The 19039-nt window shown below is 37.2% G+C and overlaps 1 protein-coding gene across 2 annotated transcripts in view; it reads left to right on the plus strand.

Moving 5' to 3' along the window:
• The window catches only part of OLFM3 (olfactomedin 3), a 216318-nt gene that overhangs the window by 174171 nt on the left and 23108 nt on the right, over positions 1–19039 (plus strand). For both annotated transcript variants that reach the window (XM_017849862.1, XM_017849863.1), the window contains exons 2-3: positions 8449–8595; positions 14658–14813. In XM_017849862.1, coding sequence (XP_017705351.1) covers positions 8449–8595; positions 14658–14813 — 303 coding nt within the window. The remainder of the gene's footprint in view (positions 1–8448; positions 8596–14657; positions 14814–19039) is intronic.

Consider the following 19039-nt stretch of genomic DNA (forward strand, 5'->3'; position numbering starts at 1 on the left):
AAAAAAAGAACAAAACAGAAAATGTAGAAAAGTTTGCACTATGGCTACTGATAATAAATCAGTAAATGGTATTCACTGGAATGGAGAAAACCTTTTTTAGATGTTTGTTTTTTTATTTTAGTATACTTTACAGAAGAGCAATGCCTGTGGCATTTCCCTAATTATCCAAATGAGTGCTCATACTTTAAGATTCCCATGGTGAAGAAGAATGCATCAGTATCTCTTAGACTAAGAACATAAAATGTTAATGATAGAAAGGTGGAAAGGATCTTAGAAACCATCAAGCCAGTTATGTTCATATTATTTTTAGCAGCAGATTTTTTGTGCAAATTAAATCTTGCATGTGCTACATAAATATTTTTCAATAAAACAAAATGAAATTTCATAATATAAAAGAGGTCGTGGGTCGGATAATAAATGATTGGGAGAGGCATTTACTGGACCTCCACCATGTGTTATCTCCTCACACAATCAACTCCTTGCCTCAGTCAAGATATCTCCTTAGAAATCTTAGGGCTCTCAAGAGTTTAGCTGGAAATACGACTGATCTAATTCAGTGTCCTTATTCTACAAGTGGGGAGACTAACTAGAAATATGTAAGCCACCAATCAGATTTCTCCCATTTGGTTAATGCCAGAGCCAAGTGTAGGACCAAGTTACATGACTACCTCCCTACTGAACAAAGTCATTTCACCATTGCCTTTGCCAATCATTGGTCCTCTTGGTCCCGGGTGCCCCACTAGGTTCTCACTACCCTTCTCGAATTGTTTCCATGTCCCCAGATTCTTCTTCTTTCCCTCCTACACACCAACACTTTCATCCTTTAAAGTGTATTTTCTCATCTCCCTTGCCTCACAGAGTTGGAGAAAAGCTATACTCTCAATTATGTCATAACCATTCCCAAAGTTTTTGCATTTGTAAAGAAGAAAAAAAATCCTCCTTTGTTGGCATTTTAAGCATGTGGCAAAGCAGTGAAAGTGGTTCTTTTGCTTAGGGGATTCTTCCTGCTGCCTCTCAAATAATTCCAAGGGACTCTTACTGCTGCTTCCACATGGAGGGCCAGCAAAACTGTTCCCTTAGATGGAAGGGTTGACAGCTCCCTGGCTCACTAGGTATTGCTGTAAAGTAGTAAACCAGCTCCTCTCATCAGTTTTCTTATTCCATGTTCTCACTTTAAACAGTATGAATGGGATGAGCCTGCAATATACCACATGCACACGCACACGCACACGTAGGTCTTGAAATCTGAATGTTCATGGAATATGCAGAGGTTAAAAAAACAGATTAACATGAATTCGATGGTTTAAGAAAAGGAGATTTACACAAATATGATCATAGTCCTTTTTTAGAATGATAGTTTCAAATGACCTGGAAAAGAAAACCAGGAAAATAGGATTTGAATCATTAAATGGCAATTGATTCAATTTATGGCAGGTGCCTCTGAAACAGGGCACATTTGATTATCTCAAAAGCTGAAAGGGGTTTTAAATTTCCAGGATGTTTTTATTAGTAAATAGTTAAATATAGCTCCTTAGGGGAATAAGCTCCCTCTTGTTTTTCTCAGAATCTTGAAACATTCCTTTATGCTTCTTGTTGGCCCTGTTTTCTTTCTGTTTTATTCCCCTTCCAATCTATCCACTGGGCCCATCAGCCTTTGGAGGCATTGGTTTCTGAGCAGAGGAAGCCTTAGCTCTCAGAAGGCTCAGGCTCCCTCTAGAGCGTCTCTTGAATGCAGAGTAACTTCCCCTTGAGGCTGAGCTTCTGAGAAATCCCCCACACTGTGGGCTTCACACCAGGAAGACCCTGGAAAGAGCAATTAAAATAGTTGAGGACATTCAGCAGACACCCGCTGTTCTCAAATAGTCAGCCCAACTGCTGTGGTGGAAAGAGGCCTCGAAGGAACCTGTGGGCATGTCATTTGTTTTGGTACATTTTCAAAGGTCTAGCTGGCTTCTCCTCATGAATAACTACTTAGATGAGTTAGTCAATTTAGAGTTATGTAAAATGAGTAGAATACCCTGAAATGAACTGTCGTCAATATCTTCTAATTTTCTTAACCTCAATTAACCAATGTGTTTTAGTCCTGGATGAAGATACTTGATTTAACTGATTTGTCCATGACTGTTTTTTTTCCCCCAAATTCTGTTTTTCTTCCCTAAACTCTTAGGTAATGCTCATTTTGTGATAGGGCAACTGAACAAATTAAGGAGGGGAGCCAGGTGAGAGAACAGAATGGCAAATCTTGATGGTGACAGAGAATATGATCATTGCTTTCTTATAGAAGAATCATCACATGAATAAGAGAGTAGATTTATTCTAGTTTTATTTATTCTGTGGATTTATTTATTCTAGTAGATTTATTCTGAAGCAAAAGTAGGGCCAAAGAAGGAAAACTGTAGAGAGAGAAGTTCGGCTCATGCCCCTCTGCTTTTCTTCAGTGGAGGGGCTGCCTGTAAAGTAGTGAAATCCCTTTCACTCAGAGGTCAAATGGAAACACAAGGAGAATTTGGAGATGTTCCATTGTGTGGAAAGACATGGGACTAAATATGACTTCTAAGGAACTTCCTAACTGTAAGTCATTGTGATTTCCAAAGGGCATGAGCAGAGATGACCAACCTAAATTTATTGTTATTATTATTATTATTATTTTGAAACAGGGTCTCACTCTGTCACCTAGGCTGTAGTGCCATGGCACTATCTTGGCTCACTGTAGCCTCGACTTCTCAGGCTCAAGCCATCCTCCCACTTCAGCGACCCCCCACCCCACTGAGTAGCTGCGACTATAGGCTACCATGCCCAGCTAATTTTTGTATTTTTCCTAGAGATGAGGGTCTCATTATGTTACCCAGGCTGGTCTCAAACTCCTGGGCTCAAGCCATCCACCCACCCCAGCCTCCCAAAGTGTTGAGATTATAGACCTGAGCCACTACACCCTAATCTAAATTTGATAATGTCTTTGGTTTTTGTTTAATTATTATTATTATTATTTTGCTTTTATAGTTGTTTTTTCTTAAAGCCTGGAGGTTTCCTTCAGTGAAGAATATGAATTTCTTATTCAGTCCTAAGTATTCTTACAAGTAATAGCAACTATGCAGTGACATCTTTATTAACACATCCTCCAGAACACAGCTTCTTTTGGTGTGGTCTGTCGATATCTCTCTAATTCCTGTCCTCACATTTCTCTTGTCTCCACAACTGAAGTCATTAGCATGTTAAACCACATGTCACTCTCTGGGACCAAGCCTATCTTCAGACAGAAAATTTATCAGAGATTTTTCATCACGCAGGTATCTCCACTCTAAATCAAATAAGCTTTAATAAACAGACTTATTTAGGCTTTACTTCCTCCATCTGTACACCACTTTCAGTAGCTATGTCCCTTTTTGTCCTTTTTATGAAATACCCAGAAAATCAGCATAATACAGAAAATGTAGCAATATTCAATCTCTTGATTTTCTTCTGTTCAAAGGATCAGAATTATCTTATTTTGCCTCTCCCTCCATCCAGACCCTGATAAATGATTGCCGTGCCTTCCACAGGAATATCTGACTATATATTGCAGAGCCTTTACTGCTATATGTTCTTCTGGGTTACCAATGGCTATTTGTTTCCATACTGTTTGGATAATGCCCTCTACCTGCCTGGGTACATCTCTTCTCATCAACTACAGTAGGGCCTGTCTTCTCTATAGCAGTGTTTATGGTTACTGGTGAATGGACATAGATGATCTATCTACATTTATCCAAAGAGGATGAGCATAAAAAGCTCTGGGCTAGAAACTGGGGAAAGCTGGTATAAGTCCTATACATGGGATTAACTAAATGGATGACTTGGAAAAACATGTTTAAATTCTTTGAGTCTTAGTTTCCATTTTCCTCATAAGTAAATGTAAATACTGTCTATTTCTAAGGATAAGTGAGACTGAAACAATAGAAAGTATTTTATGAGCAAAAAATCTATTGAAATGCAAGGTAGTTTGATTATTTTTTACTTTTACCTGTCAAGCTTCAAGATCCTTCTTTCCTATTACAAAGCCCCTGAAGCTTTAGAACTGTCATACAGTAGCTTTATATTTATAAAGCACAGCTTTGTAATTAAGTTATAAGCAAATAATCCAGATCTGAAATATAATTGTTAAAATTATAATTTTAATTCTCCTATTTAGAGCATTCTTAAATATTTTATGAGTTTTACAATATTAAAAACTGCTCAATACTTCATTTAGTTCTTCCAATTAACACGAAAGGTTCAAAGAGAACTGCATCAGTAATCACTGTGATTATTAATGCTTTGGGTACCAATAAACTATATGTACCCTCCAGGTCTAAGCACTGAGCTTCACAGCAGTTCAGAAAATGCTACTAAGGTTATAATCATTACATATGAAAGGGGATTAAAATAATTGATGGTATAGTGTGGTGGTTAAATTTCAATCTCTATTGGGAGGCTGAGGTAGGTAGATAGCTTGAGCCCAGGAGTGCGAGGTTAGCCTGAGCAACATGCTAAAACCCCATCACCAAAAAGATAAAAAAATTAACTGGGCGAGATGGTGTGTGCCTATAATCTCAATTACTCAGGAGACTGTGGTAGGAGAATCACTTGAACTCAGGTGACAGTGGTTGCAGTGAGCTGAGATCACCCTACTGCACTTCAACTTGGACAACAGAGCGAGACCCTGTCTCAAAAAAAAAAAAAAAAAAAAAAGTTTCAGTCTCTGAAATAAGACTATCTGAGTACAAAGCCCAGGTCTGCTTAAAATGCAGATTTACATAAACCTCCCTACTCGCTGATACTCCCTGCGTGACTTTGAAGAAGTTCCTTTGTGTCTCTAAGTCTGTTTCCTCATCTGTATAATGGGCAGAATACCACCACCTAATCCATGGGGGTTTTATAATATTCAAAAGCAATAGTACATATGAACTGCCAGGTAATGAATAGAACTCCATTAATGATTGCTATTATTATTGTATGTTTTATTGACACCTGAATAATTGCTCTTATAAGTTAAAATTAGAGCAAGTCTTTTCTTACGGGTATCCAAAAAACATCTAAATACATCCTTCCATCCAAGATCTTAGTTGGTTTTATTTTGATTCTCTTTTCAATGCCAGCATGGGTTCTCTAAAAGAGAACACTAGAAACACTCATAAAGCTTCTTTTATTTATCACTGACCCCAACACAGAGGTCTCTAAAACCCCACAGGACTATCAAGCACTCATCTTTTCTATTAGGCTTTTCCTCTTTTGAGTTACCTTTTCTTGTCAAAAGGTGACTTTTATAGTTTAGATCATTCAAAGTAACTCTGTAGTAGAGAAGGTCATGGCTCTTTTCACTGATTCTTACAATAAGACAATTGGAAGTACAAACAAGTCTGGAGTCTTTAGTTTTATTGAACTGACACTTCAGGGGAAATGCTAAATGAACATTAAACCCTCTTCACCTTTCCCACTTCCCTGGTTCCAGAGAGCAACTGACATGGAGTTCTGTCATGATGAGCTCCACACTAGTTAGCCAAACACTTGGCAAGTGCACATCAATATTAATGCTGCCAGGTTTAATAATCAGTGTTTGGACTGCTGTTAAAAAATTTTAATATGATAATTGGGTGGCCCCTCATCCTTTGTCCAACAGTTTAATTTATCCTAGTGACAAGCCTTAATTTTCTGACATATTTTAGATTCGTGTCCAATGTTAGGAGAAGCCCAGCTAAAACTCAGGGCTGGCCGGGCGCGGTGGCTCAAGCCTGTAATCCCAGCACTTTGGGAGGCCGAGACGGGTGGATCACAAGGTCAGGAGATCGAGACCATCCTGGCTAACACGATGAAACCCCGTCTCTACTAAAAAGTACAAAAAACTAGCCGGGCGAGGTGGCGGGCGCCTGTAGTCCCAGCTACTTGGGAGGCTGAGGCAGGAGAATGGCGTGAACCCGGGAGGCGGAGCTTGCAGTGAGCTGAGATCCGGCCACTGCACTCCAGCTTGGGCAACAGAGCGAACCTGCGTCTAAAAAAAAAAAAAAAAACTGCAGGGCTTATGTCCAGATATATCAATCGCATACTGTTACTCAACTTGAACTTTTAATTATATCATTAAAATTACTCTGCTAAGCTGTTTCTATCTCCATTCTGTGGGTAGCCTGCATTTAAAAAAAAAATTAAAAAACTAACCCAGTAATCTCTAAGATCTTATTTAATTTGAATAATGTGTAATTTTAAGTACATCTTTCTATCCTAACTGGATATTCAGGCATAAGAGCTAGAAAGAAGGGATGTGGAGAATGTTAATGAGTCTGACCCCCAAAAATAAAAGGCAATATTGGACACTTCTTTGAACTAATTTTTTTTAAAGGAGTTAGAAAATAAGACATTCAAAAGATATGTCTGGGGCCATTTGCTTTACGTAATAGTTCAAAGACAATGCCTGTGTTATCATCATGAGTTTTGAGTTTATAATTTTAACTTTCCCAATATTTGCTCATGCTTATTGCTGGAAGGCCTATCAGCACCTAGAAGTAGTTATCATTGAAGCTTTCAAAAGAAAAAGACCTTTGTGGTGGTTTATGGTATATTATGAGGTGGAACCTAGGACAAAGTATACAGGAGATTGTGTCTGTTCTACTGCGAACTCTATAGACAGAAGACTCCACACATTATGGCAAATCTGTGGAGAAAGAAGTCAACCTGGCTCATGCTTTAGTTACTTTAAGAATTTGCTCCTGGCCCGGCATGGTGGTTCACACCTGTAATCTCAGCACTTTGGGAGGCCAAGGCAGGTGGATCACCTGAGGTCAGGAGTCTGAGACCAGCCTGGCCAACATGGCAAAATACATCTCTACTAAAATAGCTTCTATTTATATAATGAAATGAACTTTTTAATGGAAAATCAGGAGAAGCTAGACAAACAAAACCATCAAGTTTATTAATACAGACACTTCTAGTTTATAGAATTTCAAGTCTACATGTGGTAACTTTCTTCCACTGAAATTTATTTATGAAAATAAATTTGGTGTACATTATTTGGAAGTCTATTGAAGTTCTTGCTAAAAAATGATTTGATAAAAAATAATAATGCTCATCTTTGTGCTTGACAGAGTCTACTTGATAGGGCAAATAGGAAATATTTACATTTCTAGTAGCTGGGCTGGGTGTAGTGGTTCACTCCTGTAATCTCAGCACTTTGGGAGGCTGAGGTGAGCCTAGGAATTCAAGACCAGGCTGGCCAACACGGTGAAACCCCATCTCTACCGAAAATACAAAAATTAGCCAGATATGATGACACATGCCTGTAATCTCAGCTACTCAAGAGGCTGAGGCAGGTGAATCACTTGAACATGAGAAGCAGAGGTTGCAGTGAGCTGAGATATCGGCTGAGGTGGGAGGATTGCTTAAGCCCAGGAGGCTGCAGTGGGCTATGATCTCACCCCTGCACTCCAGCCTGGGCGACATAGTGAGGCTTTGTCTGAAAAAAAAAAAAAGAAAAAGCTGGATATAAGTTAATTGTTGAAATGAGATATGTGAAAGGCAAATGACAATTCTAGACAATATACATTAAATACCTAATGAATAGTACAGACAATTTCTTCACAACAGGTAGAAATCACAAGGGCTGAATAAACTGATGGTTTATGAAGGAGGCATTCCGAGCAGGAAAAATGAAATGAGCGACATACAAAGACGTGAATCAACATGGCATGCTTGCACGACACACACAGACTGATTTGGTTAAAGGTTTCTGTTGGATGGTACAGAAGATAAATCTAGAAGCATAAATCATAGAAAAACTGCAGTAGAACTGGAATACCACCCCTTCACACTTGAGTTCTAAGAAGGTAGAGTGATAAGTTCACAGAAGGGAAAATCAATTTGGCAGACTCTGCCAAAAACTCTAAGTCCTCTAAGAGTCTGCATTTCTTGCAAAATAGTGCTGGTCTAATTATTTTTACCTTATGTCATCAATGATCTCTTTTCCACTTTATTAATAATTAAGCCTTAAATATATAGGAAACCTCCCTGAAACTGGACTTTGTTTCAGAATGTCACACATGAATTGTAATTAGAAAATAATATATTAATATTAGTAATTGCCATTTACTGTTAAGAAGATCTTATGTAGAAAGACTAGTCATATGTGATGAAGTAGTTACTAGATGCTTCTAAACTTGCATTAAAGTATCACAATATGGAAAAAGCGTTGGGATATAGTATGAGATCAAAATCAGTTACTAATATGGCACCTAAAGACGAGAAAGGATCTTGTTTTGGACATTGATAAGGAGGGTATACTGAATGAAGCTGTGCTGCCTATGTAAATTGTTTAATATCTCTCTGCTAACTTTAAAGAATAAAAACACAAACTTAAATTATCAAAAAAGTGTTTCACTTGAAATGCTACAAACCAACACTCTCTTTATCCTGTAACGGGAGTTTTATGTTTCCCATTGGTTTCCTCAGACTCAGATTAGTCCTAAAGAAGGGTGGCAGGTGTACAGCTCAGCTCAAGATCCTGATGGGCGGTGCATTTGCACAGTTGTTGCTCCGGAACAAAACCTGTGTTCCCGGGATGCCAAAAGCAGGCAACTTCGCCAACTACTGGAAAAGGTAGGTGTCCTGTGTCCCCTATGCATGTTTTTAGTAAAATCCACCATTCTTTGCAAAGGAAGTATGGCAGAGCCGATAATAGTGAAGAGGATTCTTTCAATTTTTGTCTCCTTTCTCAAATAAGCTTTTTTCGGGCCCTTGAAAGGGTTACCTCAAGCTTCCTGCTATTGTCCTTGTCCTATTTCTATGACTTTTTACTTTTTCTAACCTTGGCACCTTAAGACTGGCTCTCTACCATATATCTTAATCTCTAGTTAATATCTCATTAAGAAATAAAAAAAGCATCTTATTCTGAAGCCAAAAATTCAGTTCGACTCTCAGGGTCACACTACACTCTTGGATCTCAAACTTTTGAATCCCATGAAAACCTTGCAAGAAAGTTAAAATAATTGCATGTGATATGCAAGCTATCTGGACAGATAATGAATAATTCCAAGTGTTTATCATCATTCTCTAAGTCATTCCTTTTAACATTAAGCACTTCAATTTCATTCAATACCATTCTCTCCATAATTTACTTAATATGGATTCATAACAATCAAACGCAGAATGTCTTTGATTTTTTCTCTTTTACACATAAGTGTGAGCTCATGAAAGGTTATTTATGTTTAGTTGGGAGGGAGGAAAACCAATGAATGGTTCTGTCAAATATTCTCACTCAGACTTTCACCGTGCTGGGCTCTAAATATAGTAAGACAGCTGGGGTGGCCAGATTATGGAAATATGACGTGTTTGGATTCTAAATGTCATTAGGAATAATAAGATAAATTAGTATGTGTTTTAGAGGACATCATGTTTAACGATTCACTCTGTATGATGTCATTTTCATGATCACCCACACATTTATAGCATTGAATAGAAACTTTTTAACAAAAAATGAAGAGAAGATAGAAAAATGAAATCATCAAGTTTTATTTTTAATAGAGACACTTCTTGTTTACACAATTTCAGGCCGCCATGGTGACTTTCTTCCATTGCTATATAGTGAAAATAAGTTTCCTCTTTGTATATTATTTGCAAGTATATTGATGCTCTAAGATTTTAAGATTTTTTTCATGTGCTTATGCAAAGCGTAGTCTGTTTCTCCTTCCCCTCTGCTTGAAGCTATCATCACCTATTGGCTTTTTCTTCTTAAGCCTCCTTTTATGGTAAGATCCCATCCTTTCAGCTTCCTCAATATCTGTCTTCCAACAAGAGCATATGTCATTTTCGTTCAGAATAATGACTCCAGCTAGCAGGCATCTGACTAATAGAAACCATGACAAGGCCGGATGTGCTGGCTTGCGCCTGTAATCCCAACACTTTGGAAGGCTGAGGCAGGTGGATCACCTGAGGCCAGGAGTTGGCAACACAGCCTGGCCAGCATGGCAAAACACCGTCTCTACTAAAAATACAAAAATTAACTGGGCGTTGTGGTGTGCACCTGTTATACCAGCTACTCGGGAGATTGAGGCTGGAGAATCTCTTGAACCTGGGAGGTGGAGGTTGCAATGAGCCGAGAACTCACCACTGCACTCCAGCCTGGATGACAGAGCAAGAATTATGATTATTCTTGGGTTTATTTTCCAATGTTGATTTTTTATTTATATAAAAATTCAAATATATATTTTAATTTTGTTTGTTTACCAGGGAAATTATTTACATTAGTAAAAAGATCTAATCTTTCACATCCAATTTTGCTGTTCTGTTAAATTGTATTTCCCTTCAGATAATCAACATTCTTCACCAATCTTCTTTTCTACCCAGAAATACCTTTTTTTCTACATAAACTAAGGTGAGAGATTTTCTTAGACACCATACTTTATCTTCTGTGTTGCTATTTTCCAGTACAGCGTTAGATACACCTACACATAGACTCAAACATTTCTTCAAAAATCAGTTGAAAAAATTCAAGTAAAGTATAAATGTCAAAAGGTGGATAATTCCCTTTACAGGTTCAAAGTGAAATGTATTTCAGAGCTATGATAAACTGGGAATTAGTGAAAGATGAATAAAGCAAAAATGTATGAAAGCATTATATTGGTTGGTTGAAAATAATCGTAGAAATTCATATGACCACTTCATCCATCCAACAGATAATTTGTCATCCAACAGGTAATTTGTCTGAATGTTTTTAAGAAATTCTAGAACATCATGCTTTTCAAAAGTTATTAATACATAAATGACAAAAAACCCCACAAAATGTATTAACAAATTTGAAGTCATTACAAGGTAGATGTGTTAAATTTACCATATGGTAGTTTTAGGGCAACAAAGGAATCGGAAATTGTGTGCACTCTTTTACAGTGGCCTGAAGGAGGTTAAGTAGCACTGGTTTGCTGCACTGATCCAAAGAAAAGATGTCTGGGATATCACAGTATTTCAGACTGAGCCAGTCCCTTGCTCATCTCTCTATAGTTTCACATACATGCAAGGCACCAAAGGGCAAACAAGAGCATGACCTTTAAGAACCTCCTTCACTTTTAACCAAAAAGATTGATTTAGTCATATAGAAGGGAATATTGTTAATAAAAACAATATTCACAACAATAGTTCCCATTATTAGTATATTTTTGTATTATGTTTTGTATCCACTTCATCCAATCCTTGCAGAAGGGGTAGCTATCTTTCTAAGTTTATATGAAAGAAAACTGGTGGTTTTCAGGTTGAAAACTCCAGTGTCACTCAATCAGTAGGTTGTGGGCTGTAACAGGTCTGTTTGCATTTTCTCAATGCTATACCAGTATCACACAAAATGCCGTTGGTATATCTACACTTATTTAAGTGATGCTCTGTTTACCATTTTTAACAAGTATTTATACTATTGAATATTAGAAAAAAATATATAATTGGTTTCACAGTATTTCAGGTCTTAGTATGCCAAAACTAAAATTGTTCACCTAAAAAAAATTGTTTGTTAACTATGTAGCTTCCCTGTAAGTTACAGATGTCTTCTATTATCTAAGTCAGTATTTCCTAAAGTGTGATTTTTTGAATAGGACACTGCCATCATCCTCACCAACAACATAAATTTAAGAAACATTGTATATGATACTTCACTCTTGAAGATTTCTAATACACAGTTTACTACTAAAGGTTTTGTTAAGTCCTACAGTCAAGACATCTGTTTATAAGTGTTAAACTCAAGGCTGTCCAAACATATTTAATTAATAGAATTTTTTTTCAAGTAGCTGCACTAATCATGAGTGAGACTGAAAATCTAAGTTAATTTGTGTTTAAGTTCAGAAGATCCCCAGATATTTTATTTAAACAAAGAACCAGAATAAATAAAAATTCCAAAAAAATTATCCGGGAAGGGTGACAATGAACTTACCAATCCATGCTGAGAGATCCTAATCACAGAAACACCTCTGGAAAGCTGAATCACAGAACAACCGCAGACATAAGCCAACAAAAAGAGCGAACATAGCAAACAGTTCTCCTTCCCTATACATATCGTCATGGGTGTCCAGTCTCCTGTATCATCAGGACACTGATGCTCTGTGGGCCTCCATAGCCAGTGGGAAACTAAACAACCTTAGGTACAGCCAGCAGGAGATGCTTAAGACAACCTGAAGCCAAATCCTGCCCAATTAGACAGCTCTAGCTCTAGCTATTACCCTTAATGTAGCTCCTCTAATTACACATGATTCTGCAATATAGGTCACAATCAAGTCATAGCAAAAATTATCTCAGTGCATTTTCCTGTAACACAAATGAAGTTGAAAATTAACTTTATAGGGTGAGTCAAAGGCAGAAATAAAGACAGTCTATTTTAACTTTATCCAGAATACCTTATCTTTCCCATCATTTTCTAATTGTAGGACTTGGCCCAGGTACACAGAATTATTTCCAGTATATCAGCTATGCTAATGATAGGTGTCCTCACAGACAAATGGCATATGTAAATAGGTAGACAGTTTTATTTAATGCAAATGGATTTTCCTTATTCATGTTTAATCACAAATGAAGTTAGAAAATTATGTTGAAAGCATTGCATTTATTCACAATGTCGTCACCGTGCTTTCAATGTTGTCTTAGTAATTTTGTGCTAGACTAAATATTTTAAAAAATAAAAATAAAGCTTTCTGAATATTAAACTTTTAGTAAATTAAGAAATACTTATAGTCCTATAATGCTGTTGCTTAACCAGAGACAGGAGGAGGAAGACTCTCCTTAAAATTCTAATTACTTATTATTACTATTACAAACCCAGATAATTTCACTCAACAAATATTTATTGAACACTTATTCTGTGCCTGGTTCTGTGTAAGGTTTTGGAAATGGGAGATATGAGTAAGACACAGCTTCTAACCTCATGGAGCTCACAGAGGAAAAGCCACTTCCTTACCCCTACCCCACACTCACATAACACAATTAGTTTTAAGATAAGCCAGACTGTATTATGTCCTAAAAGGACAGGATTCAAATAGGGCAAGGTGATGGATCAAGACAGCAGAGGGAATAGAAAAGGGTGAAAAAAAGGCAAAGAACTGAGGCAGGCCAAGGCAGTATTCATTACCTTTTGCCAATAGTATAGTTCTAAGGAATGTACCAACTACGGGACCTTTACATCTGGTTGATCCATTAAGCATTGTCACTTTATCTGATGACAAAAACTTGTGTCTGAACAAGTCATCCCTTTGTAATTCACATTTTTTCAATGAAAATAGCTTTTTACTGATTATGTGTGTGTGCAAGTATGTGTATTTGATTTAGAATAAACAGATTGGCCGGGCACGGTGACTCACACCTGTAATCCCAGCACATTGGGAGGTCAAGATGGGTGGATCACCTGAAGTCAGGAGTTCGAGACCAGCCTGACCAACATGGTAAAACTCCGACTCTACTAAAAATACAAAAATTAGCCAGGAGTGGTGGCATGCACCTGTAATCCCAGCTACTCAGGAGGCTGAGACAGGAGAATTGCTTGAACCCGGAAGGTGGAGGTTGCTGTGAGCTGAGATCACACCACTGCACTCCAGGCTGGGTGACAGAGTGAGACTCCATCTCACAAACAACAGCGACAACAACAGCAACAAAAAAGATGAAATTATGTAAAGATCTTTACGTTTGCTTTTCCTCATTGAAATCATTCCATGTTGAGCAGTACTTCTCAAACTTTAATAGACATAGGAATCACTTGGGAATCTTGACAAAATGTAGATTTTGATTCAGTAGTTCTGGATGAGCGTTTCTGAGATTTTGCGTTTCTGACAAGCTCCTAGGTAATACCAAAGTAAGAGAGATCTATCTTATTCTTTATAATGGGTCATTCATATTCTATTTCTCTATTTAACAAATCCCCCATTATTAGACGCTTTCTCTTTGTTTTCAGACTTTTGTTGCTACAAAAATTAGACCAGTCATTTTTTCCTCTCATTTCTGCATGCTTTATAGGTTGCCTCTTCTTTTACTTCTAAATAGCCCAGGGTTCAGCGAACCTGGGATGGTGCCATTGGCTTAAAATGTGTTTAAGACCTGTCTACCAAGCACTTGATACAGTTACCATTTTCCAGGTTCCTCGAACACCATGCTGTCCAATTTAGGGAGTCTTCTAGTACTGCTACTTGTCTTGGTCAATTCAGTCTCACCTCTGGGAGTACTTCAGACCCATTAAGAACTTATTGAGCTAGAATGAATGCATTCTAGGCCTCTTCAACTCTTCACTACCATCCACAATTGCTAAACATTCTAGATATTTAAGAAATTAGAATTAGTATTTAGAGAAACAACTTATTTTGACATTTAACAGGTTGGGGTGTTATTAGCTTACAAAGCCTTAAAATGAAAATCCTATTTTTTAAGCTTATTTTTCTAATGTATTAAACTCATTTATATTCAGTCAGTTCTAATGATAGAATGCCCATTTTTAAATTTCCTGTCTAGGTATAATTTTCTCTTGCTGAATTGTTTAAATGTTTATCATGAAGAATTGTTCTTCTGAAAATGTGTCATATGGGAATGCAATTATGAATTTGGCACTTCTAGTTTTTATGTTAACGACATTTTTGCTATTTTTTTAGTGATTACACAAACCTGCAAACAGATAATAATGTACAGACAATATTCTTGTTTAACAGGTTCAGAACATGTCCCAGTCTATTGAAGTCTTAAACTTGAGAACTCAGAGAGATTTCCAGTATGTTTTAAAAATGGAAACCCAAATGAAAGGGTTGAAGGCAAAGTTTCGGCAGATTGAAGATGATCGAAAGACACTTATGACCAAGCATTTTCAGGTAGGTTTGACTTCTGCAGTCTTGTCAATCCAAATCAGACACGGAATGGGATGGACAGCAGTGGGGCACTCAGCTAGAAATGACTATGCATTGGCTTATATGTGCAAGGTAAAAGACTCATAGGGATTTCAGTCATCTCTCCACTGAAACTGACCATTAGCTGGTAGGAAGACATAGAAGCCTTGCTATAAAAAAAGCTTCATCATTATAGAGTTTGGTGGAGTTTCTGAAACAAGGAAAATTTCCCCAAGGAAAATTAATAATTAAATTATAAATGTTTCTCTAATGGTTTTATGCCCTGCTAATATGAAGAAAGATGTAGATGGTATAAATTATTTAAAGAGATAACTATGCCATTAATATGAGCATATGGAGAGAGTTGTTTCATAAATTTATACAAATATTTTTCTAGATTTTAAGTATTTTATTGGCAATTATTTACAAATACCGAAAATGGAGAAAGAAATCATGCTATGTGGACTTTTGTTAACTATATATGAAAGAGTTATGAATTTTAAGAAAAAACTCTTGGCCTGCTAATGCAATTTGAGCTCTCATTAAAAGTAAACCATTTGCCTTACCAAGGCACAGCCCATAGTTTATAAAACACTGTGGTTGCCCACTTAATAGCCTCTAGTTTTCTTGTGAATTAGGAAGTGAGATTCACGGCTGATGTTGAGGGAGTGGATCTGAATTCAAGTCCTTGGAAAGGAAAGGAGTGCTTCCTACACATAATGGTTTCTGGTGGGGAGCTAGTGAGGAACATGTAACTGAGTCTCTGCATAACATATTTGAATGTGGCAGAAAGTTTCATGATTTTGTAATTTTCTTCAGTGGTACTCAAGAGACTGAGTAAAGAGGTGTGGAAGAGGGTTACACCCTGAACTCGTTTTAAACTTTTACCCAGAAGGTCGCAACAGAAGAAAAAAAGGGCAAGAAAGTTGAGGGTATTGAAAAGAGAGGGGACTGAAGTGATTAATCATGAGGTCTAAATAGAAGCGAGAAGTAAGCAAAGCCAGCAGGTTAAGAAATTAGGACAAATTAGAGCAAGATTGAGAATATACTTAAATTTAAAGATTATTGAAAATGAGAGTATGTTTGAACCGGATAAATAGGAAACTTATGGATAAATGGTAAACAGAGAAGAATATGAAGTTGAAGGGCAAAATAATTAATTTTAGCCAATATCTATTGAGCGCATACCACACACAAGGTGCGACTGGCCCCTCTGCTGGATGTATAATACATAATCTCTCTTCTATGAAAGACAACTAACAGGCAGGTGAACTGATGGTGAATGGAGGTATAAACATTACTTATGAGTGCAAAGGGAGAAGCAATTAATTTTGTTTTAAAAAGACCAGGAGAAGAGTTATGAGAAAGCAGTTTCGTACTAGTGACCCTATCCCTCCACTACTAAATTATAGGGAGAGTCGAGAAAACCAAAAGATTTATTATGTCAATTTTCAGTGCTCAGGGTTAGAGTGTAGATGGTAAAATAACAATGTGAACCCAATGCTGAGGTCATCGGCAAAGTAGAAAATAGTAAGCTGGCACCTTAGGTGTGGGAAGAGCGTTCCCAGAAGGAACTAGTCAGGAGGAGAGGAGCTCAGATTGTTTGGCACAGATGGACAATGCAGTGAGAATTCTGCAAAGCCAAAGGACAGCTTGAGAGTGTAAGGGTTGACAGGGCTGGGAAATGCATGATGAAGCATGTGCATATTTGGGAACTTTTGACAGAAGACAGGAAACTAAGAAACAAAAAAGATACAAAACTGAGATAAACCCCAAGGAAATAATGTGCCTAGTCCTATAAATTGCCTAGCAGCAAATCAGCAGGCTACTGATAAGAAAACAATTTTCAGGCAGCAGCACCTTGTGACAATGACTTGGATTTTCCTAGTTCATGTATTCCAAGTATATGCTGAAGTTATATGTCAAAATCCAAATAACAGTGATGATAATAATAATGATTTTTCAGAATACTATACATATTCAAAGTACAGTTCTAAGCACTTTCAGTATATTAACTGTATAATCCTTACAACAATCTTGTAACTCAGGCACTATTTTCATTTCCATTTTAAAAATAAGGAAACTGATGCACAAAGAGTGTATTGGTGTATTCTTAACACTGCTATAAAGATCTGCACTGAGACCGGGTAATGTGTGAAAGAAAGAGGATAATTGACTTACAGTTCTGCACGGCTGGGGAGGCTTCAGGAAACTTATAATCATGGTGGAAGGGGAAGCAGGCACCTTCTTCACAAGGCAGCAGGAGAGAGAGAGAGAGAGAGAGAGAGAGCATGAATGCAGAAGTACCACACTTTAAAACCATCAGCTCTCATGAGAACTCACTCAGCATCAGAACAGCATGGGAGAAATCGCCCCCATGATACATTCACCTTTCACCTGGTCCCTCCCGACATGTGGGCATTACAACTTGGGATAAGGTTTAGGTGGGGACACAGAGCCAAACCATATCAAAGAGGTTGAGTAATTTGTCCAGAGACATATATCTAATATGCATGAGAACCAAGATTCAACATACAAAATCCATCTCCAGACTTATACCTCCTAATACTAATGCTGCATTGCTTCTCCAAGTAGACTTTAGGTCTCTGAATTACAAATAATAATAATTAGGTGCTCAACATATATTTGTGGAGTTTATTTATTTGTTGAGACCTACCATGAGTTAGATTTTGTTCTAGATGCTAGTACTATACTTGAAAAGAGGAAATGGAACATTCCAAAGTAAATTCAATATTGAATACTTTTTAAAAAATCTTCCTACCCTGTCTCTACTAAAAATACAAAAAAATTATCCAGGTGTAGTGGCAGGTGCCTGTAGTCCCAGCTACTCAAGAGGCTGAGGCAGGAGAATGGCGTGAACCCTGGAGGTGGAGCTTGCAGTGAACCGAGATCGCACCACTGCACTCCAGCCTGGGCGACAGAGTGAGACTCCATCTCAAAAGAAAAAAAAAAATTCCCTCTGATACACAATTTCCATCTTATCAAGAATGTTAAGTAGGTTTTGTCTTCTACACTCTTTCAGATAGAAAGCTTATGGCAACTACTATACTTGAGATTGTCATTCTTATATGAAGAGATTGATGTTGGCTTACTCTAGCTAAGAACTTGGATAAAAAAGCAACATAGTAGAAAGTGAAATTTTAGAAGAGATTAGCAAACATAGGTCTATGCTATTCTACTGTAATTTTTTAAGTATTTGATATGAGCATTGGGTGGACTTTCCAATGCTCTCATATACGTTTCCAGAGTTTCACTATTGATTGCCAATCATCAACTTAGGAATTGTTGAAAAGATTAACAAATCTAAATACCTAGTTTTGAATTGAAGGAGAAGAAAACTACTAGCATTTTCACATTGAATTGCTCTCTTTTAAATATGCCCATAGTACAATGTAAAACCTTTGATTGTAACAGTTGTTATAATGTACAGAAAATGATACTAACAGAAATATTCTCATTAAAATCCTAATGAAACAATTGTGTCTTCCTTTAGGGATGCTGCAAGAGACTCTAATAAGTCTGTTTCCAAATGAGCTGACAAAATGAGCAAAGCTCTGCAATTCTGCCTTTGACTGTGATATTTATGAATCTTTCTCATTATTAAGTCTCTCCATAGCCTCCCACTCAATATGTACATGTGAACAAATTCAAAGATTCTGAACTTACAGAGCAAGTGGAAATTTCCCCACAAGAAACTCAAGCCCATAAATCAGGGCAGCAATGGGAGCTCCTGCTGTTTTAATGCATTTATAGTAATAACATCTCCTGAATGTAATCTAAAAATGCAATTTTCAGCTCCTTACATTAGTGTACAGTATGATTTCTGACAGCACCTATGTATTATTCTCAAATAATCATAAGAGGGGCAACTTTTTCCACAAATGATATTATTTCCAATAAATTAATAATTGAATCAAACTCCTGAAATACATATATACACCTATCCACTACTATGAAGTTAAAGAGAAAAAAGTAAAGGTCACATGTCTAGAAACTCAAGGTGAAATTGTAGGCATACTTCAGTCCTGTTATGGCTAGGGGTGAGGGATACTGCTTGACAACAAACACTTCGTGTGTGTGTGTGTGTGTGTGTGTGTGTATTTGTGTGTGTCTGTGTGTTGGATGAAAGTCAATGCTTCAGCTTCAAACAACTGTGTGTAACTGGCTCATCTGTTACATAAATTACACAC

The sequence above is a fragment of the Rhinopithecus bieti genome, unplaced genomic scaffold (genome assembly GCF_001698545.2).
Source record: "Rhinopithecus bieti isolate Rb0 unplaced genomic scaffold, ASM169854v2 scaffold_33065, whole genome shotgun sequence".
Classification (NCBI taxonomy): domain Eukaryota; kingdom Metazoa; phylum Chordata; class Mammalia; order Primates; family Cercopithecidae; genus Rhinopithecus; species Rhinopithecus bieti.